A 26,734-nucleotide genomic window follows, 5' to 3' on the forward strand; every position below is an offset into this window, starting at 1 on the left:
TGAATAGGTAGTGCCTCCCAAATCTGGCACTCTCTTTGTGTACCTTAAATGAGCTTTAGGAATCACTAGGCTGACATCAATTGGCAATTTGGAGGTTGTGTGAAGTGAGCTGTTTCATCTCAGAGGAAGGTAGCTAAGGCAAATTTTTCCAGATGTTTACTGGCATCTGATTTTATACATGTGTGTACTTCCCGTTGTTGTGGTTTGTTTTCCTTTGGAGAGGGGGTACAGTGTTTGTTTATTCACCTCATATTTAGTACATACTTACTTTGTGCCAGGCAATGTCAACAAGGTTGGAGCTTGCCTTTAGAGAGCTTATTGGTCTAGGAGGTAAAATGATAATAGACAATTACACTATGTTTCCACAGGTACTACGATAGAGGGAAAATCAGTACTTAAAAATGGCTCCAGGGGCTTCCCTGGTGGCGCAGTGGTTGAGAGTCCACCTGCCGATGCAGGGGATACGGGTTCGTGCCCCGGTCTGGGAAGATCCCACATGCCGCGGAGCGGCTGGGCCCGTGAGCCATGGCCGCTGAGCCTGCGCGTCCGGAGCCTGTGCTCTGCAACGGGAGTGGCCACAACAGTGAGAGGCCCGCGTACCGCAAAAAAAAAAAAAAAAAAAAAAAAAAAAAATGGCTCCAGTTAACTGTATACTTTTGTTCTATTAATGTATAGCGATGACTCAGGTAATTATGCTTTAACGTTTTCAATGTTTAATTCTTCTACCAGACTGGTGGCATTTTATGTTCCTCAAGCAGAGAAATTTCTGATGATGCTTCACTAGAGAAGATTTGCTTGATGTCTGGTTTTTAATCATGTACAGATGAATCCTAGAGCAAGTGTACTCTTGTTATACCTTATCACCAAGAGAATTTGTTAATTCAAAAATCTAAGTTTTAATCAGCTCACCCCTCCAACTTTTCCCCAGGACATTGCCTTCATGCCCCAAAGGTGCCAGGGTATGATCTTGTCCTTCTCCTTTTCCTGTTGCTATTGAGGAAATGAGCAACCAATAAAAACAGACTTTTTACTCAGCCCTTATGTTTATTAATAAACATCTGAAAGTTTGTCAATTATCTTTAGACTGCTCGCTGTCTTTCTCTCTTTACTCTCTGGGTCTAAACTTCCTCCATACACAGGGTGTTATTTCCTGACCAACACATGAGTTTTAAACATCGTCATTAAAGAAGGAAGATACCATGTGCACAGAAGGCAGGAAATGATGCCACACCCTTGCAGTTATGCTTTTCCATTTCCCCTGGAGACAAGGACTTGTTTGTGTTAGTGAGAGTGATGCAGTGTGTGTGGTGCTCATGGATGTCTGTTTTTGTGCTCCAGTGGTGATTGCCCCCAAATACACATGTATTTTGACTTGGAGAATAGTAAGCCTTTTGAATAAGACATTTGCTGAGAATGAAATCACTTAAGTCTTGGCCCTTTTAAAGCCATCTTCCCTGCCTTTTCAGTTCCTTCTTTCTCAACAAGATTTTTTGGTACTTAAAATATTTTCAGTAGTTAGCCTTAAAACAGATTCTGGGGGCTTCCCTGGTGGTGCAGTGGTTGAGAGTCCGCCTGCCGATGCAGGGGACGCGGGTTCATGCCCCGGTCCGGGAAGATCCCACATGCCACGAAGCGGCTGGGCCCGTGAGCCATGGCCGCTGAGCCTGCGCCTCCGGAGCCTGTGCTCCGCAATGGGAGAGGCCACAACAGTGAGAGGCCCGCGTACCGAAAAAAAAAAACAAAACAAAACAGATTCTGCATTCTCAGAGTTAATCCTATCACTGATGAAGGTAAATCTCACATCTCTTGAGGACAGATGCTTTGTCTTCTAGCATCTTATTTCTGAGAGAACATAATTAGTTAGTTCCTACATTAACTGATAACTTAGTGACATGAAAGTTAATTCCCTTCCCTTGTATCTCCATCTCTTTTCCCAGGAGAAATGGGTCTACTTCAGAAAGGAAGAGCAACAGTCCATCTTTTTATTTTTTATTTATTTATTTTAAAAAAAATTTTTTTTGGTCACACTGTGCGGTATGCAGGATCCTAGTTCCCCTTCCAAGGGTCGAACCTGCACCCCCTGTAGTGGAAGCTCAGAATCCTAACCACTGGGCCGCCAGGGAGGTCCCATCTTTTTAATCTTATTCCTTGTTCTTCCCAAATGCAGCCCTTTGCCTCCTGTCTCTGGAACCCACAAGGTTCTGACCTTACCCTCCCCACAAAACCTATCCAAGTCCAGCAGCTTCGAGGCCCAAATGAAGTTGGTCCTACTGCATGAATCCTTCTCTGCTCACTGCAAGCCTTAGCTTTTATTTCATTTACCACATCATTCATATGGTAAATATACAGCCTTGTGTGCACCGTTGTTTGACTTTTCATGTGGCTATTTATGTCTCTCCAACGAGACTGTAAGTCTAGAACAGTGAACGTTAGTTATGCCTCCTTGATTTTCCTGTAATGGTTAGCATAAAGTAAATATTCAATAAGTTTTAGTAGATATTCAATAAAGTAGATACTCAATAAGTTTTAGAACATTAGTTACGCCTCCTTGATTTTCCTATAATGGTTAGCATAAAGTAGATATTCAATAAGTTATAAACTATCCTTATAGTTTTAGACTATATGGATAGTCTGTCCTTAGTACCTCTCTGAACAAGCCCTGGGGAATAGGTTTTTGGGATCTGTTTCTTGCTAGGTCACTCTTAGATCAGCAGAGATAGCTTGTTTTGTTCTATCAGACTGGGGACAAATCTGGACGATCAGCTTCAGGGTGCAACCCTTTGGAACCAGTTGTATTTGAATCTATGGAGAGGAGGGAGAGTAAAAGATAATCACCTTCCTGTTGGCCCACCTGCCACTTTGTGGCTCCAGTCTACATGTCTGTATCCAACTTGCCATAACCAAGTTAAAGCACCATCTTTTAAACGAACAGTTCACAATCTAAAGAATACCCCTGGGTCACACATTAACATATTGGAATGATGCCTGCTGTTTTACCATATGCAGCAAGTTTTCTCACTTCTTTCAGTGATAATATAGTCATAACTAAGATTTAAAGTCTAAACCAGAGAAATAATTTTGGGGTTATAGTTCATAGAAAAAATATTGTACTTAATTGTTGAGGTTGTAGGAAAATAAGTACTCTCATATGATGTTAGGGGAGATGTATAAAGAAATCCAGCCTTTTCTTGTGGGGAGAGGAATTTGACATTGCAGGTTTACCTTGTTTGGCACTAGCCAAGCAATGTTGATTCTTCATAATGGTAGTCTTGAGACTAATTTTATATTACAGCACACTGTCTCTCTCTTATGAAAAGGTAGTAAAGCAAGAGTTATGCTTGAAAACACTCCCTGTGTTCAACGTGTATAGCCATGATAAAATATAAAAGGAGGTACCAAAAATGCATACATGGACTCAAAAACAAGATAAACACTTCTGTGGAGCACAAATGGAATACTGAGTGGGGCTGAAGCAACAGCTGGGCTGTCATCCAAATGCAGGCAGTAGCGGCCAGGAGCTCAGCTCCTGCCAGTAAAGGAACTAAAAATGCACCAAGCAAGATAAGAGACTGGAGCCTGGTCACTGTTTGTAGCCAAAGGTCCTCACTCCCAAAAGGAAGCTAAAAAGAATGGCAATTAACTGGCTGCTGGAGCTGGTACTTCAGAGGAAACCGTGCATCTGGGGTGCCTCCCAACCAGGAACTGAGTCAGCCTGCCCATGTCTCCCTGACTGGAACTGTGAGATCCTGACATCACAGTAGAACATCAAAACACCATGACAAGTCCTAATGGTGGACTGGGGAGCTGGGTGCAGGAAACTACAAAGGAGTGCACAAGAGAAAACAATCTCAGAACAAGCCTACCACCCAGAACACATGAAGAAAATTATGCTAGGAAAGTCTCTCAGCAAAACTGACAGTTGGAATATTGATTCACTCCACTTGAGATGAAACTAAGTTTTAAAACAAGCAGTGAAGTTAAAATAAATACATTTACTTTAAAAAGTTCAAAAAAAATAAAAAGCAGAAAAATAGATTTAGAGTGGTCAAAGAAATAACATTAAAAAATAGGTAGATATGACATAAGATCAAATGGATATAAAAAATTTAGAAATCATTGAAATTAAAAAGCCACTGAACTTTAAAATATCAATAGGTAGAATAATGACACTGTACTCAGTTGTAGAAAGAAGTAATGAATTAGATAAGAGTTCTGAGTTACCCAGAGGCCAGCACAGAGAAAGACAGGGATTAAAAAGCACAAACAGGGCTTCCCTGGTGGCGCAGTGGTTGAGAGTCTGCCTGCCGATGCAGGGGACACGGGTTCGTGCCCCGGTCTGGGAAGATCCCACATGCCGCGGAGCGGCTGGGTCCGTGAGCCATGGCCGCTGAGCCTTTGCGTCCGGAGCCTGTGCTCCGCAATGGGAGAGGCCACAACAGTGAGAGGCCTGTGTACCACAAAAAAAAAAAAAAAAAAAAAAAGAAAGCACAAACACACACCTGTGGAAGATCAGTTGAGAGACTCTAACATACATCTAATAGGAATTTCAGAAAAAAATGGAAGAAATGACGAAGCAAGTTTTGAAGCAATTACTTAAGGAGATTTTGCTAAAGTTTTCCAAAATTGAAGAAAGTCAGGTCCTTAGCTACAGATATCAAGCAGTGTTCATCTACATACACTAAAAATTAAAGTGAAACTATAGAAGATCTGGGGTTAAAGGTAAAATCTTCAAAGCTACCCTAGAGAATTATTAAGGGAGATACTTTAACCAAAAGGAAAAGGAACCCAGGAGCAAGATAAAGGATCTGAGAAAATTGGTGAGCACATGATAAATATGTAAATAATCACAGTCAACTATAGATTATTTTTTTAAATTGTGTGTTTCAAAGGACAGCTAAAACAAACTCTGGGAACAACAAAACGGGATAGTTCAGCGGGTAGTTAAAACATGCTTGGAAGGGGAGGTAGGGATCCTGAAAAGCTTTAAGTGTATACATTTTGAGAAATTATAGATAACCTCTATTACAGAAATTTAGTCTTCACCTTCCCAACCAGCTGAAGCAGGATGGAAAATAGGAGATGTGGAAGATGTTATTAATGCAACAGAAAGCAGGAAGGAGGAAGAAATGGTATATATAAAAATAAAAATATGGGGCTTCCCTGGTGGCGCAGTGGTTGAGAGTCCGCCTGCCGATGCAGGGGACGAGGGTTCGTGCCCCGGTCCGGGAAGATCCCACATGCCACGGAGCGGCTGGGCCCGTGAGCCATGGCCGCTGAGCCTGCGCGTCCGGAGCCTGTGCTCCGCAACGGGAGAGGCCACAACAGTGAGAGGCCCGCGTACCGCAAAAAAATAAAAATAAATAAATAAATAATAAAAATATGGAGAGGGAGGCACAAGAGGGAGGGGGTATGGGGATATATGTATATGTATAGCTGATTCACTTTGTTATACAGCACACCATGGTAAAGCAATTATACTCCAATAAACATTAAAAAAATAAAATAAAATAAAAATAAAATTATGGAAATAAATCCAAATATCAGTAAATATCCAAATATGAGTGAGGTTAGCAAAATAATGTAATAGATTAAATTCACTTGTAAGAGAAAGAGGTGATTAGTTTAGATTTTTTTAAAAAATACATAAAATAGATACCTAAAAATATAAAACAAAATCACAGACAAAAGTGCAAAATAGAGATTAAAGAAGGATATTTAAAAAAACAGGAAAAAGCCGGTGGAGCTCTGTTAATATTAGACAGCATTTCTAAAATGCACTCTTTATCAAAACAAGGTATCTATTTAAATTTTAAAACATGCATAAATTCTTGTAACACCACCCAGGATACAAAAGAATCTCAACACCCCAAGGAATTCCCTGGTTCTGAACCTTTGCAGTGAACCTCTGGCAACCACTGATCTGTTTCTCTGGCCTGATTTGCAGAATGCCATGTAAAATCAGGCAGCATGTACTTTTTTGAGACTGGCACTGTTTTTAAGTTAAAAATTGCCTAAATGCACATCATCGTTGGAATGTTTTTAATAAATTATAGCACATCCACACCATGTAATAATGTGGCCCTTAGAATGAAGTAGATCCCTATGTGCCGATGTGTTAAGGTCTCCAAGACATACTATGAAAGTGAAAAACTCAGGGTGCAAGAACAACTCATGTAGGAAGATCCCATGTGTTTATATGTCATGTTTCTGTAAATGCACAGATATAGATCCAGAAGAGTACGCACCAAGCTTATCAGGGCTTCCTAAGGAATGGCAAGGGAGTAGGAAAGGTGAAGGGAGGATGCTCCCTTCTGTGCTAAATATGTGTTTTTTAAAAAAGATTTATAATAGCAAAAAATAAAATGTTTAAGCATAACTTAACAATAAATGTCCAAAATCTATTTGGGGAAAGCTATGAAACACTCTTGGGAGACACAAAATTAGATTGAACAAGTGGAAACACACCCCATGGAGAGGAAGAATCAACACCATAAAGATGTCAGTGCTTCTTAAATTAATTTATAAATGTAATGTAATCCCAATAAAAATACCACCAAGGTTTTTTTTTTTTTTTTCTGGATCTAGGCTATAAAGTTGATTATAAAGTTCATTGTGAAATACGAGCATGAATTTGAGCACTTGCAACACTCCTGACTGATTCAGTTGTCTTTCTCCTGTGCTTGACCTGGAAGGGCGCATTGCTCATGGTATCTCTATCATATCTGACGTACAGCAGAGCCTCCACAATGGTTGACTTTTCCTGAGGCACACGCAGAACTACTCAGCACTTGTGTTCTACACATCCTACACCACCGCCATCGATGTCATTTATGTCTCCCTCCTGTAATAGATAAGCTGGCCCTTATTTATTCTGCTCTATTTTTGTTATATCAAACAGTTTCTCTGAAGCTAAGTGGTTTGGTTTGGTTTGGTTTGGTTTGAACCTCAGCCCTTTGGTGTCTCATTCATGCAAATATGAAACTGTTTCAACATGTTACCACTGTTCACTGCTGCTTCTCACTGCAGTCCTTTTCTGGAAACTGCCTAAATTAAGTAGATCTTAGTTTTACATTATAATAATGGGTGTTATGATTCTAACAAAGGGACTGAGAATCAAATAACCGTCATCAAAGATAAACAATCAAAGATGTAGATGAACATTAATGATTTAAAACGGTGAAAATTACTATTAAAAGGCCCTAAGCTTACATTGCCCGTACGAGGTATTTCAATATGAGATCAAGAGTGTACACCCTACTTAAAAATGCATCTCTTTGCTAGTATAAATGTGATAATTACAATTTTAAATATTTGATTTCTTTTCCTAGATCTGAGCAGCATTTCAGGGCATGGTTTGGATGGGTTGCTTCCTTTTTTAAAGAAGTTTGAATTTTACTTTGTTTCTCTTGAAAGACATCCCCCTGTAGAAAGTAAAAGCAAGAAATTCAGTTTATTTCATTGACCTTAGAATTTTTTTTCAAAAACAGCTGTGGTGTTATCTCAAAATAATTTGCAAATGGGAATTCATGAATCCAACTTTAGTGAGCCCATTTCTACAATCACTGCAACCCTTGTGTTTCTTTTCCAGAAATATTACCTAGGTATTATGACAGACATGGAACAATTTTACATATATATTTTTTATTCCTCTAGGAACTTTCATTGTAAAGTCTTGAGGAGCATTTTATATACTTATGTTACTGGATGTCAGCTGCTCCGTAGGACCTAGAGGATATTGGAACAAATTCCAGTCCATGGCCTAAGTTCTGACGGACTCCTAGAAGAATTAGTTTCTCATGGTCCCAGTTCCTGCTTCCATGGAAACAGTTTATAGATTTTTAGCATCCCAGGCAAACTCTGCTTGTCTGTTCAGTTTTGATCCAAGCATGAAATTTAGTCCTTTTTTTGCTGTGATTTCCACAAAATTCATTCATAATAGGGGTGTGTGTGTGTGTTTAGCAGATTTTACCAAAGGTTTAGGGAAGAGTGAAAAGTATTTACATCTCAAAATAGAAATAATGAGTGTACACCCCAGCCTCCTACCATGTTGCTTGAGCTATTTATTTCCTTCGATTCTAGCCCCTCTCTGCTCTGCTGACTCACTCCTCCTACCTCCAAGCCTGTTCATCCCAATACAGCATGGGGAGTTTAGCATCTTTGTTGCCTGGCTTCGCCTGACCTTTGCCCTCAGTGACTCACCTCCTTCTATATCCCTATCTTCATCATTCCCAAACTAACTGAGATATTTTCTTTAACGTAGATGATTTTGTTCAAGAATTATTCTCATGGAGGACTTCCCTGGTGGTCCAGTGGTTAAGACTTCACCTTCCAATGCAGGGGGTGTGGGTTTGATACCTGGTTGGGGAGCTAAGATCCCACATGCCTCAGTGTCCAAAAAAACAAAACATAAAACAGAAGCAATATTGTAACAAATTCAATAAAGACTTTAAAAATGGTCCACATCAAAAAACAAAATTTTTTTAAAGAATTATTCTCGTATCTGCTTTTAGGAGAGTAACGTTCTCACCTTGCTATATTGTGGATCAGATTCTCTTGTTCATCTTGCTTTTTTAATTTTTTTCTCTTCCCCCTACCCTCATTTCTTTCCCCTCTTTCTTGCCCTCCCCTTATATAAACACTCTGTGTAGCTCTAGTCTCAATGCTTTTTCCTCCAAAGGCAGTCTGAGGGCTGTCCCTAGAATAAAAGGATGGGATTCCTCGTCATAATGACGTGTGTGTATGAATGAGCTGGTGGTGATGGTCTAAGCCTCGATGGTTTGTAGAATGGGATGTGGGCGGTGGCTTTCTCCCTGGTCTTACCCCAAGCACTCTCCCTTAGCCCTGCACCGGCAGCCTGGAACCCTACCACTGTGCCTTTGCTATTTGTTTTGCAGCCTTTCCTTAAGGCTTGTTTTGTACTTTAATCTTTAAATTTCTGGGTAAAGGTAAAAAGAAGTGAGGTATAGGTTTAATTAGACAAGCTTCTCAAAAGAGCAGAAAAGGTGAAACAAACTTTCAAGTTCTTACAAGCTGCTATTTACAAATATCCCACAGAAACACCCTTTACCCTTTTCTTTTTTAAAAAAGAAACCTATCTGCCTTATTTTTTTGTCTTCTTTCTCTTTTTTACTATACCTTTGAAAATATTGATGCTTCTCCCAATTCTTCTCAGTGTTGCAGTTTCCATTAACCATGGAAGATAACTTCCTTCCTCTCTCCTGTGGCTATTTCACTGTTTAAGTCCTCACACTCTTTACTGTTGGACTCCGTAATCTACCCTCTTCCTTTTCATAGTCCTGGATAGAAAACCTGCCATCACATTCTTTGGGACTTCAACTATGAGCTGTGTCTCTGCTGGAGTCTTCTTAGGATGTGTTCTCTTGGCAGCATGAGCAGCTATTGTTCGTAGTGACTAAATTCCAGCATCTTTTTCTACTCTGTGCTCATTTCTATGTAGTTAACAGCTTCTGGAAAATAGATCACTGTCTTTACCTTCCTGGGATTTAAATAGGCACATTTTAAAAATTACATCTTTGTGAAGATTGAAAAAAATATGACATCAGAAGGCGGAGAGGAACTTCTAGAGATTGTCTATGTGTTCCCCTCCTACGTTGGGCTGTTCTCTTAGAGCCATCATAGCAGAAACTCGGAGAAATGCAGAGACTATCTGGAATGGTGGAAATATACTAGTCTGCTGTGCTGTTTCCTAGCTACGTGAACATGGGCAAGTGATTGAACTTCTCTGAACTTTAGTTGGGTTCTTCTGTAGAATGGGGAGAAAATGACCTACCTCTCTAGCATGGCAGATGCTAGCCAATCAGGTACCTTTGTGCAGAATATAAAAAGGCATCCCATGAGGGTGAACAGCTGAGTGAGGGGGGCACAAGCAGGATTTCATCCCACACTTGCCCCTCAGCTGGGCACCCTGGTGCAGGGCATAACCTGAAACCCTCTGCAGCAGCCAAGCTCCAGAGGTTTATCGTCTTCCCCCATGAGGAGCAAGCCTGGAGAAGGGCTGGGCAGGGGGCAGAAATGGGGCTGCCTGGTTGCTTGGCAGGGACTTAGCACCTTCAGATGGTGCCTGCCTATTAACATACTAGCTCAAAGGTGTCACTCTTGGAGAAGGTGCTGGGGAAGCATTTCTTTCCATGCTGCTCTAGCCCCTAACTTATGCCTACTTCACAGATTATTGGGGGCATTAAATGAGACCACGAATGAGAAAACATCTAGAATATGACCCCAAACACTGACTTTCTTACTTTTTCTCTTTGATATTTCTTCAAGATAGTCTGGCATCTGTCAAGGCTTTCTCTTACTATTTTCTGTTCCAGAGGCTTCCAAGGTAGAGTGTTTGACCTCCAAGAAATATAAAGGATGCCCCATTGAGATGAGATTAAAATGAAAGCTTTATGTTTATTTTAAACTTAAAGGAAAAATAATTAAGTTTTCTAATATTTGACATATGGATTGGCAATACTTTATGGGTATAATTATAAGTAGACATATATATGCCCACAAACGTGGGCATGTTTAACATCAGGTAAGTGATTAAAATGTTTGAAGGCATTCTCAAACATTCTCACACCTCTGTAGCCACTGAACCCTCTGAGTGCAATTACATTTGTTTTTCTTCCCTTCCTTCTTTTGATTTACATAGTAAGTAGTAGCCCCCTGCTATATCTTTTAGGCTGGAGCCTTTATAAATCTTTATAAATGAAACTTCCTCTCTTCCCCTAACCTCACTCTTTCGTTGTTATCTGCATAGGATATGGGGAGAGATAAGCTTTTCCCCTAAAATATGTATAATTTATATAAGGTAATTTGTTACTTAGGTTAAAGTCAAATTGAGATATTTTTGGTTTAATCCTAGAAATTCAATAAAATAAAATAAGAATGTAGGCTCTGGGTCCAGGTGGCCTGGGCTTGATAACGTTAAGCAAGTTACCTAACCTTTCTGTGGCTTGGTCTCCTCATCTGTGAAATTGGGATAAAAGGAGTACTTGCCTTATCAGGTTAAGGTGACAATTAAAATGATTAATACCCATGACATTATTGGAACAGGATTGCATATTAAATACAACAGAAAGTTTGTTGCTGTCATCACTATAATCACCATCCTTATCTTCATCCCTAGGAGACGTGTGGTCTACACCCAGACCTATGCAACTCTGAATTGGAAGGACTAGTGTCAGTTCTAGATTCATTCACTTTCTCAGCAAATACTGGTGGTCTCCTATGTATCAGACACTCAACTAAGGGTTGGGTGCTCCACTGCATTGTCAAACCTTGTAAATACTTCTCTCTATGGGGCTATATCTCCCATGTCACCAGGTTATGGTCATATTCTCATGCCATAGCAGTCTACTTTGTAATAGAGTCAGTTTCTACTTCTAGAATCAACATAAAGAGCTTTGCTGTTGCAAAATCATTATACACTATGGATTTTCAGCCATTTGACATAATAAGGTAGAAATAGACTTCCCCTGCATTATTAATTCCATGTTATTACCATCAATTTCTTGGTTATTATTCTTTCTCTGAACTGTTTGCTTATTGTCCAGATGATTCCACTTACGTGTACTTCTTCCTGGGGATGATTCCTCCAGGTTGATTCAAGGAGTATTTTGCCTCATCCTACCTCATCTTCAGAAAGAATGTGTTCTCTCATACCCAAACTGCAATCTTATGAGACTGCTGGACATTCTTAGGGCTTAATATTCTTTTCAACAAACTGAAGCATTGGTAGAGGGATAGAAGTTGATATAATATTTTGTGTGAAAAGCAGCAAGTTTAGACATAACTATTTTACTATCGAACATTTCTGTATTTTTTCATCTCTCTCTGAAGAAATAGTTTTTACAAAAGCTTAGTAAATTCCCATTTTATTAAAGCCATTCACGTTCATCTATGCATGTCTAAGATATGGATAGAAAGAAAAGAGGAAACGATAAAGATGGGAATTTCTCCCGTATTTCCTCCTTTTAATGATTCTCATACAGAAACTAATATAAATCTTGGGAGCCATCCAATTCAAGACTGAGTCTGATAAGAGGATGTACTTCCCAGACCAATGACTGATTCTCCCAGGCTTCAGTGAAAGAAGAAATGCAAATTTTTTTAAATACATGAATGCTCTTTAAATATTTATTTTGTTGTGAATCGTTCTGTGCCCTAACAAAACTGCTGCGTTTTGTGTCATGAGTTAGACATGGTGAACAAAGATATATCGATACATTTCATTTTTCCAACATGTGGGCTAAGAATAAAAATCTCAGTGCTGGACTTGAACATTGTATTCTCCAGGCAAAGGAAATGGACATTTATTGGATGGTATTGCTGCTTCCTTCGCACTAATGACATTATGAAAGCTCTTTGAGTAATATAATTTGAAAATATTATTTCTTTGTTTCAGGTCATGCAAGACAAGATAATCTGCCTTCCAAAACGGGTGCAGCCTTCTCAGAACCACTCTTCCGTTTCGAATGTCTCTCAAGCAGTGGCCAGTACCACCCCACTGCCTCCACCAAAACCGTCTCCTACTAACCCAGTCACTGTGGAAATGAAAGGACTGAAGACAGATTTGGACCTTCAGCAGTACAGCTTTATTAACCAGATGTGCTATGAGCGAGCCCTCCACTGGTACGCCAAGTATTTCCCTTACCTTGTCCTCATCCATACCCTGGTCTTCATGCTCTGTAGCAACTTTTGGTTCAAATTCCCTGGTTCCAGCTCCAAAATAGAGCATTTCATCTCAATCCTGGGGAAGTGTTTTGACTCTCCCTGGACCACACGGGCTTTATCTGAAGTGTCTGGGGAGGACTCAGAAGAAAAGGACAACAGGAAGAACAACATGAGCAGGCCCAACACCACCCAGTCTGGTCCAGAAGGCAACCTGGTCAACTCTCAGTCTTTAAAGTCAATTCCTGAGAAGTTTGTGGTTGACAAATCCACTGCAGGGGCTCTAGATAAGAAGGAGGGTGAGCAAGCGAAGGCTTTATTTGAGAAGGTGAAGAAGTTCAGGCTACACGTAGAAGAAGGTGATATATTATATGCTATGTATGTTCGTCAGACTGTACTTAAGGTTATAAAATTCCTAATCATCATTGCGTATAATAGCGCCCTGGTTTCCAAAGTCCAATTTACAGTGGACTGTAATGTTGACATTCAGGACATGACTGGATATAAAAACTTTTCTTGCAATCATACCATGGCACACTTGTTCTCAAAACTCTCCTTTTGCTACCTGTGCTTTGTAAGTATCTATGGATTGACGTGCCTTTATACCTTATACTGGCTGTTCTACCGTTCTCTGAGGGAGTACTCTTTTGAGTATGTCCGGCAGGAAACTGGAATTGATGATATTCCAGACGTGAAAAATGACTTTGCTTTTATGCTTCATATGATAGATCAGTACGACCCTCTGTATTCCAAGAGATTTGCGGTGTTCCTATCTGAAGTGAGTGAAAACAAATTAAAGCAGCTGAATTTAAACAATGAGTGGACTCCGGATAAACTGAGGCAGAAGCTGCAGACGAATGCCCATAACCGCCTGGAACTGCCTCTCATCATGCTCTCTGGCCTTCCAGACACTGTTTTTGAAATCACAGAGTTGCAGTCTCTAAAACTTGAAATCATTAAAAATGTCATGATACCAGCCACCATTGCACAGCTAGACAATCTCCAGGAGCTCTCTCTGCACCAGTGCTCGGTCAAAATCCACAGCGCGGCACTCTCTTTCCTGAAGGAGAACCTCAAGGTCTTGAGCGTCAAGTTTGATGACATGAGGGAGCTGCCCCCCTGGATGTATGGCCTGCGGAACCTGGAGGAGCTCTACCTGGTTGGCTCTCTAAGTCATGATATTTCCAAAAATATCACCCTTGAGTCTCTGCGGGATCTCAAAAGCCTTAAAATTCTCTCCATCAAAAGCAATGTTTCCAAAATCCCACAGGCAGTGGTTGATGTTTCCAGCCATCTCCAGAAGATGTGCATACACAACGATGGCACCAAGCTGGTGATGCTTAACAATCTGAAGAAGATGACCAATCTGACAGAGCTAGAGCTGGTCCACTGTGACCTGGAGCGCATTCCTCACGCCGTGTTCAGCCTGCTTAGCCTCCAGGAATTGGACCTCAAGGAAAATAATCTGAAATCTATAGAAGAGATCGTTAGCTTCCAGCACTTGAGAAAGTTGACAGTGCTAAAACTGTGGCATAACAGCATCACCTACATCCCAGAGCATATAAAGAAACTCACCAGCCTGGAGCGCCTCTTCTTTAGTCACAATAAAATAGAGGTGCTGCCTTCCCACCTCTTCCTATGCAACAAGATCCGATACCTGGACTTGTCCTACAATGACATTAGATTTATCCCGCCTGAGATCGGAGTTCTACAAAGTTTACAGTATTTTTCCATCACTTGTAACAAAGTGGAGAGCCTTCCAGATGAACTCTATTTCTGTAAGAAACTCAAAACTCTGAAGATTGGGAAAAACAGCCTATCAGTACTTTCACCAAAAATTGGAAATTTACTATTTCTCTCCTATTTAGATGTTAAAGGAAATCACTTTGAAATTCTCCCTCCCGAACTGGGCGACTGTCGGGCTCTGAAGCGAGCTGGTTTAGTTGTAGAAGATGCTCTGTTTGAAACCCTGCCTTCTGATGTCCGGGAGCAAATGAAAACAGAATAACTTATTTTTGTTTAAAGTTTGACTGAAACATGCTTCTACCAAATACAGTATAAATAATTAGGTAGTCTTAATGCCTTTCCTATTTTATTATTTTTTTCTTTTTCACACAAAACAAAATGTACACAAAGACTGAGTAAGGAGTATGTATTTTTAATAAAAATTTAATTGTATTTTTTCAATATTAATATTTTAAAGTTTTATTTGTCCTGGAACCTAATGTATCTATGACTGTTTTCTACTGACAGAAACAGATGGTTCCGTCTGTTTTTTTGTTTTGGTTGTTTTGTGTTTTATGGTTCTCAGTTCATTCTTGTGAAGGGAAGGGAATTTTAAGTTGCATGCTTTTGGTGTTTTTTAAATCAATGAAGATATTTTGCCAAGGTCATTTTTAGCTTGTTTACACCTGTACAGGGTCCTTATTTTTGTTTTCATTGTATGTGTACCAAGGAATCTGTGCTAGTTATTTTAATTCCAGCTGCCTTCTCCATTGGCCAAGTATTTCATTTTATAGAAAACACTTCTCTGGAGTGTAAACTCACATAAGGGCATTGTCATAGACTATTATTTTCAGAATTTCCCCTTGCCTCCAACAGAACCCTAAGTTCTATTCTTTCACATACCTGGCAGTTATTTATCCTTAAGCAAGGATTTTGTGAGTAAAGACAATCATCTCCCATGGTCAGCTTGCTTGAATTGGTCATTTATAATTTAACTGATTTACATTTTTAACAACATTTTAAAAATATCATTGAAAAAGGAAATACAGAGGTTCCTCCCATTTAATATCAATATTGTATGTAGTACTGGTGAACAACCTTAGAAAAGCTAATTTATTTTAATTAAAATAGGTAATTAAATTTAAAAATCAGAATCAGAAGCCTGTTTTTTAGTAACTTAATCATCTTTGATATCTTGATATGTGAATACATCCGATGGAAGAAAAAAAAAAAATGTGCTACTAGACCACTCTGCTAAAGAGCTGGTGCACTCCAGGCAGGCACACTGGTTCCTCTGGGTAGTCTGGAAGTGGTGATCTCTATTCAAATTCTGCCTGTTACACGAAATAATCCACGTATATGTACGTATATAAATCTGTCTCCCTCAAGCCTGCCCTTGCTGCAAATGCTAGTGATGCAAGCACAGAAAGTCTGCTCTCTTTGGCTTAAAAAAAGTATCTCATCTAAAATGGTTCTGTTCCTTTTTTTTTTTTTTTAAGTGTGAATAAATTGCTAAGTAGATAGAAATAATTTTTGCCTGGTGGTTAGCTGGGTTTTATTTATCTCTGTACTTAAACATCCAACATAGTATGGGTCTTGGGCAAAAATTTTCACTGACTATTAAGCTGTAGAGAACAGGAAAATGAAAGCACTATTTGTGCCCTCAATCCAGGACCAGTGCTACCTTTCATGGGAATTTTGTTTTATGCTCCAAATTCACACTGTTTTCAGAACCCTAGTCTGACCTAAGGAAGTTTTGTGACTTAACGAAGAAAAATAGAAAGATGGTTTGGGGTTTCAAGATGCTGCTTTTAAAATTTACCCCTTGAGCCTGGTGACTTTGTTTAATGCTACTTTGAGTCATACATGGAACACAGGTATGGGAACTACTCAGCAGATATATGTACCTCAACTGTGTTTTAAATGTTATGATACTTCGTGGGGTAAAGGATTTGGGGAAGAGATACTTTTCATTTATTTAATAATTGAATCGTGTAGACCAAAATGCTTTGCTGTCTCTGCTCTGTGTATAAGTGTTAGAATGGTGATTTTGTATAGCTGGTTTATTTCGCCCTGGAATTGAAACAAAATGTTTAAAATAGTAACATGGTTATATTTCTTGTAGGATAAAACATTCAATTGTAGAATGTTGTTAGGATCCTGATTACGAACAATGTGTTATATTTAGAAACATAGTGCTACCTGTTTTAAACAAACAAACAAACCTGGAAGGTTGTCCATGGCTGAGCATGACAAGAATACCCCTGTTGCAAGGTGAGGTTTGATAACTACTGGTAAAATACTAGGTGCACTATTTTTCTGGATAAAATGTATAGCTGTTTTCTATATCACCCTTAAAAGGGACCTATTCAGGTTAAAAATCATATTTATACAGAAATCTTTATCTGGTGTTAACTCATAATCTCATATGTGTTCATAACTGAAATAACTAATAATTAGTCTTTGTGACAATTTGCTCAAAATGCCAAAAGAATTTGATTCGCTTTCTTAATGATTTCACAGGCTGACCCCTAACCTAAGTTCTAAATAACATCCAGTAAATCAGTATAGTTCTATGACTTTATGGTTTAACTAGGAAGGAAAATTCATAGATGTTTCTGTTAGATTTTATAAAAATTCAAAATGTTCAAACTTCATCTTGAGTCTAAATTTTCTGACCCTGACCCTTTTTAATATTGTATATTTTTGTTCACATTCTTAAGTGAAAAGCATTAAATTACTCTTTAGCCTTTAACTGGGAAACTCAGGTAAATGAACTGCTGACTTTTCTAAAGTTCTTTAATGAATCAACTCAGTGTTAAAAGGGGTATTAACCCAATCCTTTTCGTATTTTTACAAGTGCTCTTGCTAAAAAGTAACAACTAGCTCTATTTCTCCAACTTCTATAAGACTCATGAGAAACAGCTTATGTAAATATAAAAGCATCATATGTACTCTTAAATCCTATGCTATTGGACACCCATAGTGAGTATGCTTTTTGGTCAGTTTTAATGGTTAAGTGTAGAACAGACAGTTGTCTGGGGATGGTCTGGTTGAAACAGAGTATCTAAGTATATCCCAGTGGAACTCACCTAAGAAGACCACGTCTCAGAAAACTAGTTATATGTTGGGTTTTCACTTTGTTTTGTTTTTAATACAACACTTTTAATATAAATATTCTTGATACAGTGAAACCTGTTATTTACACTGGTAAATTTTCTGATTGCTCATTCACCCACCTTTCTCTGCCTTAGGTTTCCAATGTAGCTATTGTAATGAGTTCTAACAATTTCCATGGCATCCTGTGTGCAGGCACTGCTTTTTCAGAAAGGCTTGGGACATAAGCCTGCTGTGAATACTTTGGTCATTTAGAGGTGGCTCCTTATCTGCCTCTGAAGCCATCTTTATAGAGAGGGGCTTAAGCAACGTGGAGTCTTCCTTGGGTTACTTGGGATGAGGAAAGTCCACATTTCTGCAATATGCTATCTTATGATTTCTGTTATAAGAAAGAGAAGAAAAAATCTTTACATCTCTTGTTATCAGTTACCCCAAGGGTTTTGCTGTTGTTTATGTTCCTAATTCTAAGAAAAGTCCATTTTTTAAGGAGTATTTTACTCTCTAATCTAATTTCATACCAAATACCTGATCAGTAGTAATGATATATTTACTAAAACAGTGAACACTCATGATCCATCTTTATGAAAACTGTCAGCAATATGTGGTAGTGAATAGATAAGATAAACCTCAAAACAATTTCCATTTGTGTTTAGAGACTAAATTAAGATTCAATTTACATTCTCCTATAAATCCTGAATGTAATAATGCTGTTCAAGCGATTCACATTTTTGGTAGGATCTCAAGAACTCAGGGTAGGTAGGGTTCCATAGCAAAACAGCACAGTTATGAGTGAGAGGAATGCCTCAAGGGTCGGTAAGATTTTCTCACTTTTTTTCTTGGCTATTCAGATACATTGTAAGAAAGCCTGGACAGTCTCGACCAGATGTGCCATTGATTTTTCAGATTTAGGCCTCAGTGACATGCTTCTAATACAATTACATACCATCTTTCCAAACTAGCTGTCCACTCTTACTCCATCTTCCCAGAGCCTTTCACTGATAAAGGTAACATCCTTGAATTCCTTTTGGGGAGAGGGAAGAGGGTCTCCTCCCACCCCAAGGATTTTTTTTTTTATTTAGAAGACCTTAAAAAGGGGTATATAACTTTGAACAACTTAATTTCTCGGCCATGTTAAATAACAGTCCCTATGCATGGTTTTGGATGTGGAATAAATTTGCTTTCTGCTGTATACCATTCCCTCTTCCATACGATTCTGCCTATTTAATGAATATTTTTACTAGGGTTGAAACTCCATGCCTTACGTGGTCACTTAGTTTTCCTTCTGCTGCTTGTTTTCTCACTCTGTATGTGTTCAGATTGTGTCAAATGCTGGCAAAACCTCTAAGACTGTCAAGAAAATGCTTGAAAGTTGATTTGTCATAGTGTAAACTCATGATACAATGTCTTAAGGTTATTTGGCTATGTAGTACATAGGAACAGAAAATAAAGTCATTTTGTAATTTAAAATTGAGATTGGTCCCTTTCTTGTTCATTGATAGAAATCATGTTTCTCTTTTGGATTTCTCTTGTATTTTTGCGTATTATTAAGGCTTCCTGTACTCTGCAGGAAATAGGCTGCATGAATTCTTTCACTTTGTATTTAGCTAGTTTCTGCAATTGTGACTAATTATTTCCTTCCTTAACTCTCTGTACTACATCTCCCCAAGGTGCCCCTGGAGTTTCATTTGGGTAATTAGTGCCTTACTGTGTAATCTGGAGTGCAATTTCTGTGCATTTGCCAGATCAGATTGTACAATGGCTGTCCAGCCCAGCTTTCAGTAAATACTGTTATGGTAATGATTGTCATTAAAGAAATCAGAATGGTTCTGTACAACCAGAAGGCCTCCCCTAGTTAAACACATACACCCCAGGCTTAGGGAAACCCTTTATAAGAAAACTTTATGTACCACTTATGCATAAGAAAATTGTGACTGGTAAATTTCGAAGCTAAATTGTCACTTTACATATTTTTCTATAGTTATTTATGACTCAGTTATTTTACTGATAATCCTTTGGAGAAGAACTGTTGAGATGAGGAAAGATTGTGAGTGTGGTGAGAGAGGCCTTGCGAATGTGTGTATCAGAAACTTAGAAGGGAGTATGTGAGAGCTCTGGAGAAACTTTGGAGACAAGAACTGAGATGGGCAGCAAATTAGAGACATCTGGTGATTTCAGTGCAATTTGCACATAAGAAAAAGTCTCTTGTCCACGGCCACCTTCCACTGCCCCATCTTCCAGTCCTTTCATTTGTACAGAATATTGAGATAAACACTGAAATTAACTAGATTGATTCAGTTATTCATTGTTGTTGGCTAGCAAGATATAAGATAAGCACTTTGATTTGGATGGAGAAGTATATGAAGAGAGTAGTCACTAAAGCCAATTTTAGACTCAGTGGGATACATAAATAGCCATAGCATAAGGCCTGCATATTTCTGAGTGTACATTTGAATGTCATCCTAAATATCCAAGTAGGAGAAAGTGAAAAGCTCTTCATAAGCTACATTATTTTTGTGTGTAAATCTTTGAATACAGGTTATACTTTAGATTTCATATTTAAACATTTTTGAACAAAGCAAGGTACAAGTAAACATTTATGTGATCAGGCATACCATAAACGATGAAGTATTTTCAGAGTTTGGAGATTTTGCATAAAAAAAAACAACATTAGGCAAAGATTTTATTACCAAACATCTGAACGGAAATGACCATTCTGATTATTTTGATTCAGGGATTATTCTTTTGTAAAGTTTGGGAACAATTAGAAGATGGACTTTATTTTTTTAAACACTTAAGGAATTAATTTTTTTAATTGAAGAATAGTTAATTTACAATGTTGTGATAGTTTCAGGTACATAGCAAAGTGATTCAGATATACAGATATAAATATATACAGATATATTCTTTTTCAGATTCTTTTGTGTTATCGGTTATTACAAGATATTGAATATAATTCCCTGTGCTATACAGTAGGTCCTTGTTGTGGAATTAATTTTATTTCAACTCAGGTTACATTTAGACAGCACCATTAAAAAAGTATTTAGTTCCATTCTTATTAGTTTCATGTAATACAGATCTTGGGGAAAGTGACACAAAGAGGCAACATGCAAGTTTTGCATTTTATATCTCCTCCATAGTTCTTCTAAGAAAAAAAAAATCAACTATTCAGCAGAGATTTTGGTATAGGAAAAAATTACATTTCTTCAATCTGAATTACAAGGTTCTTGGGATTCCATTTTAATTTCACATAGATTATGTGGAATAATTTTGTTAAAATCATACTCTAAGGAACATTTGAACAGCTTTCAACATCTCAGGCTGATTTAGTCCAAGAATAAATAAAATCAATGCAAAATGTGAAGCTACAATCATTGTAAGTTTGAGAAATAAAAGTCCACAAGTTCATGAAATAGTTGATGTGTTCCATTTATGCCCATTGAGTTGTATGTATAAATTATATTTCTTAATGATTTAAATTGCTTTATGAAAAATACTTTATGATGTGGCCAATCTCAACAAAAACCTGAGGCCATGTACATTAATGACCTCTAAGTGGTGTTAAAGAAAAAATTAATCTGATACTTGTTAGAATGGTAAGGAAGACTTTATTCAGGACTTATTATTTATTCAGGGTTTTTTCTTAATTAATTCTCCCCAGGTTCTAGCCTCTGGTGATGCAACTTGCATATTTTCTTGGGAGTCACATTCTAAGCCTTAACAATATCAGCATGCTAACAGGTTTAGTTGTTTTATGCATCCAGAAATAAAGACAGGATGTTGACTGCCCTAACTTTAATGAGGAAGTATTTTTCCCCTTTGCTTTTTTTTTAATTGAAGTATAGTTGATTTACAATGTAGTGTTAGCTTCGTGTGTACAGGAAAGTACTTCATATATGTGTGTGTGTGTGTGTGTGTGTGTGTGTGTGTGTGTGTGTATAATTTTAAAATTATTTTCCATTCTAGGTTATTACAAGAAGTGAGGAAGTATGTAAAATGAGTTTCTGCTTGTGAAATTGAAAACTAGAGATTCAGCTTCAATCAAAACTACTCAGTCTAAACATTTAGCTACATAAATATTTTAAGTCCAGATAACCTCTTAAAGAAACTGAATTGGTTTCAAATGGGAAATATGAAAAATGTCAGAGGGATTAAATACCTGATTTATATTACATAAGGCTTTTGTTTGTTGTGGGATAGTATGGGGAGTAGAGGTGTGAGTCAATGGGGAACCTCCTGATAAAGGATGCTCAGTGCACTTTCTAAACTTCAGGCTGATTTGTTGCCCTTCAGTTCTATCAACAATTTGAAAACAATCAAATCTCAAGTATGGAAAACTAACTAGACCATTATTTTCAAATAACTTTTCCTAACTCAGAAACTGATATAATAAAACAAATAAAAATAAATATTTTTTAAAAGAAACTACTAGTGACTATTGAGAGCTTTAATTATAAATCTGATCAAGAACTTGCATCAGGGGATAGATGGAGGAAGGGATAAATTGGGAGATTGGGATTGACATATACACACTGTTATATATAAAATAGATAACTAAGAAGAACCTACTGTACAGCACAGGGAACTCAATTCAGTACTCTGTAATGACCTATATGGGAAAAGAATCTAAAAAAAGAGTGGATATATGTATATGTATAACTGAGTCACTTTGCTGTACACTTGAAACTAACACAACATTGTAAATCAACTATACTCCAATAAAAACTAAAAAAAAAAAAAAAGAAAAAAGAACTTGCATCAAAAATGCCTGAAAGTTGACTCTTAAAACCTCGTAGTAAATGCTTGTAAGACAGAAGTTGCATTCTAGGTTGTTTTAAAATGTTTAGACTCATACACATTTTTTTCTTGTGTGTACAGGGAGGAAACAACCATTATACAAAAATGTATCTAGGACTCTATAAATGCTTTAAATAGACCTGACAATAAAGGAGTTATACTTTACCTATGTACTTTAATCGATTAGCCAGGGACCCACTGAGTGTTAGACATTCATAGAAATGCCCCTTCTACCTTCAACTCTGTCCATCCAAATCTAATTTTGGCTCTACTTATACTAAGATCACTGAGACTTTTTAAAAGAAATTTAGGGCTTATCTAGAATTTCTCTTAACACTTTCTACATGCCTCATTATCTAGGGCACTTATCACTTGTACTGTGGTTATTTTAGGACTTATCATATCTCTCCTTCCAGAGTTGGTGTTCCAATGATTGTGGAAACCAAGACTTAATTTATCTTTGTGTTTTTCTAAAGTGCTTCCCATTGTGACTTCCATGAGATGGACCTTGAAAAGATATTGCTGAATGAATCAAGAGGCCTAACTTGCATTAACTGAGGGCCTTGGAGCTATAAAGGGCCATCATTCCTGTTCAAACTGGTTCTCGAATGTATTATTTTCCCAGAGCTCCATGACAAACTACCACATACTGGGTGGCTTAAACAAACAAAATTATTGTCTCACAGTTCTAGATCAAAGTGAAAGCAGGGTTGGTTCCTTCTGAGGGCGGTGAGGGAGAATCTGTTCCATATGTCTATGGTTTGTTGGCAATCTTTGGTAATCCTTGGCTGATAGATGCATCACCCAATCTCTGCCTTCATCTTCATATGGCGTTATCTCTGTGTGTGTTGTCTCTGTGTCCAAACTTCTCCTTTTTATAAGGACACAGAATATTGGATCAGAGCCCACCCTGATGCTGCCATCTTAAGTCGATAATCTGCAAAGACCTTATTTCCAAATAAGTTCACATTCACAGGTACTGGGGGTTAGGACTTCATCTTTTGGGGGGACACAATTCAGTTCATGACACTGAGCAAGACAATTCTCTTTCTTGATAAAGCTATTAAATTCCAGGTTTCTTAGAAACACAGAATTTGGAGCCCTTGGAGGTCCAGAGGTTTTCAAATAGTATTCCAAGAAGCTCTAACTCTTCCACAAAGTATCTCAGGAGGACTCGGGGACCACATAGGGCTCCTGGTTTCATATCTGTACCAATTACTATTGCCTTGTAACAAACCACCCCAAAATTTAATAGGGTGATACAATTATTTTATTACATTCCCAGGTTCTGTGGATAGGGAATTCGGAAAGGGCACAGCAAAGGCAGCTTATCTCTGCTCCATGATGTCTGGGACCTCAGTTGGGAAGACTCGGTGACTGGAAGCTAGAATCTTCTGGAGACATCTTCACTCCCACGTCTGGCATTTGATTCTGGCTGTTGGCTGGAACCTCAGATGGGCCTCTCCATACAGCCTGGGCTTCCTCACAGGATGTCAGCTTCAGGGTAGTCAGAGATCTTAGATGATAGCTTAGGGTTCTGAGGCGACTATTCCAACAGGCAGAAAGTACACTGCCTCACACTTTATGATATCACTTCTGCCATTGGTTGAAATAGCTGTAAATCTTGTCCAGTTCAAGGGCAGAGGAGAGGGGACATGAACCCCCACCTTTCAATGGGAGGAGTGTCCATGTCACATTGTAAGAATCATGTGTGGAGCTGGAGATAGTGTTGAGGCGCCTGTGAAAAATATAATCTGTCACACTATATACACCATCCTCTTCAACCTTTGGGCAGCACCTCTCCATAACTGATGTTCACAAGCAATTGTAGCTAAGAAACACAAAATCCATAAAGGCCAAGTACACTCGCAAACTTCATACAATCGTTCAGCACATCTGGTGATAATTGTAAAAAACCAGAGAATTGAGAAAGCTAGTATTTTCTTCACTCCTTTTGTTTCTAATTTCTTTGGGCAAGCTGGGAGAGCCTGGTAGAATAACTATTATGAAATAACTGGAAGAAAGCCATCATTTCATTTTATTGAATCACATCTTAAAAATCGTCAACTTTTTGACAGGGTATAAGCAAGGTGCTTTCAGAAATTTTATTTGATTATCATATGTTTCTCCCAGTGTCAGCCAAAATTTCCTCAGTTGCTCAGGGATGCATGTGTACACAAACATGCATACACCCTGGGTCTGTTACTTACACAATTAATAAGAGGAAAAGTCGGGCTTCCCTGGTGGCGCAGTGGTTGAGAGTCCGCTTGCCGATGCAGGGGACACGGGTTCGTGCCCCGGTCCGGGAAGATCCCACATGCCGCGGAGCGGCTGGGCCCGTGAGCCATGGCCGCTGACTGTGCGTCCGGAGCCTGTGCTCCGCAGCGGGAGAGGCCACAGCAGTGAGAGGCCCGCGTACCGCCAAAAAAATAAATAAATAAATAAGAGGAAAAGTCTTATCAGTGTCTGTGGGGAAAAGTGCAGAGCCCTGCCGTGGTCCCTTAGCCAAGTTCCTCAGCTTCCGTTCTTTTCCAGGCACAGAAGCTGTCTCCCTCCCTAGCTCCCTTCTTGACAAACCCTCACAGTGACTGCAGGACAGGCAGCAAGAACAGGTTTCTGAAGCCTCTGACCCCTTGCTTGCAGCAGCCTTATCTATTAGGTCCTATCCTTCTAGCTCAGGAAGAACATTTGGGGGCTGGAAAAGTTTTCTAGGAAACAATTACTCATGAGCAAATGGACCAGAAAAGTCCCAGAGATGTTCTCCAGCAGACAATTTAAACTAATGACTCACAGCTGGGCAGCCTGCCCTGCTACAGCTGATGTGAGCTGTCTATGTAATGCTGCCTTAAGATCTGTGTTCTCCCTGCATCCTTCTAAATCTCCAAACCAGTTCACTGAGGGCTCTCCTTGCTCATGTTCACTCTCTAAAATCCACCAGCATATTTAGTTCATTCAGAAGGAATAACTATTGAAGGGTATGTCTTCCACCATAAGGTTGTACCACAGGCATCAGCTGGAGTCTGAATGTCTCAAGATTTAGATGAAATTGGCTATTCCTCCATTCCATGCCCTTTGGAAGTCCAGTGTCCTCCCCAAAGTTCACAAATTTCTGGTATGGTTATGGATTCAGGTCACTGTCTCTGAACCTCTGTTTCTATAGAATGTCTTCCACTCATACTCTGTTCCCCCTGTTTGATCCCTGTTCTACACCTGAAAGACAATCTGCCCTTTCCTTGATTTCCCCCAGTGCACACACCAGGCTTCGGTGCATTTCAGATTTTAACGAAGGTTTGGAGAGATACAGAGCATTCATGAGAGCCACGAAAGCCACTTTAGAGCCCTAATTTTGTAACAGCTCTTCAGCCGGTCTACGAAGGGATTTGGCCATCCCCTCTACCTTCCTTATCACCCCTCCCCCTTCCCCCTCCCCACATCCATCCTTCCCTCTCCCCAGCCCTCTGGTCTTTTCTCTGCCCCACCACAGCCCTAATCTCAAGTTCCTCACTTCCGGCACCGGGTAGTTTAACTTTCTCCCACTATCTACTTCCTCACTCTCACCCCTGTCACCCTGGCAGCTTATCACAGTTTTTCTCAACACACTTCCATCCCATAAGAGGAGTTCTCATGTCTGCTGTTAAGTTGTCTTATCAGCCAGTTTGTTACAAGTCGTTGCTCTGAGCTGCACCTCTCTGACTATTCCTCCTGTCTTCAAAATTTCCTGTCTTTCTCCTTCCCTCTGAAAATGCCAAATCTCCAAGCTTAATCCTCACTCCTTTGGCCCCCTTCCTTCTTAGCCCAGCCACTAGTGATCTCATTTACTTTCAGGGCTTTGTCTGCAGCCTTTCTGTAGCCACTCCCAGATCTCTGCCTCTAATTACCACTTCTTTTCTACCTCTCACCTCCAGCTAGCTTCTGGGCATTTCCACTTGTCCTGTCATCTCAAGACACAACTTAATGTGTCTGAGAGCAAAGTTCATCAAAGCATAACTAGTCATGGCAACAGCTTCCTAAACGGTCTCCCCACAGACCTCTGGTCCCTCCACCCTCACTTTCTCTTCTCCATTACTAGACTAGTTTTCCAAAGTGTAGTTCTGACCTTATTGCTCCTCTGTTCAAAAACCTTCTCGCTGTCTTCTTAATACAGTCTTAGACTTCCTTTCAAGATCTACCACAATCTAGGCCTGACCTGCCTTTCCAATACAGGCCCTGGAATCCAACGTGAATTCAAATCCTCACTCTCCATTTACCAGATGTATGACTTTGGGAAAGTTAATGTAAACTCTCTGGCCTCTGTTTATGTTAAAGATATCCATATTTTGGCCCTTCTCAGGAAGTACTAAGATGTTATATATCCTAATGCTGATACCAAGTCTGTCTTTACTAAGTTGTCCTTTCTTCTCTTTCTTTAATTTATTTTATT

The 26,734-nt window shown here is 39.0% G+C and overlaps 1 protein-coding gene across 1 annotated transcript in view; it reads left to right on the forward strand.

The window, feature by feature from the left end:
* Positions 1–14,686, forward strand: part of LRRC8C (leucine rich repeat containing 8 VRAC subunit C) — a gene marked incomplete at its 3' end in the record, with an annotated part of 56,429 nt that extends 41,743 nt beyond the window's left edge. The window contains exon 3 of the mRNA XM_079719509.1: positions 12,413–14,686. Within this exon, the coding sequence (XP_079575635.1) occupies positions 12,413–14,686 (2,274 nt within the window). The remainder of the gene's footprint in view (positions 1–12,412) is intronic.
* Positions 14,687–26,734: the final 12,048 nt, after the last annotated feature.

Source organism: Hyperoodon ampullatus, assembly GCF_949752795.1.
Source record: "Hyperoodon ampullatus genome assembly, chromosome: 2".
NCBI lineage: Eukaryota > Metazoa > Chordata > Mammalia > Artiodactyla > Ziphiidae > Hyperoodon > Hyperoodon ampullatus.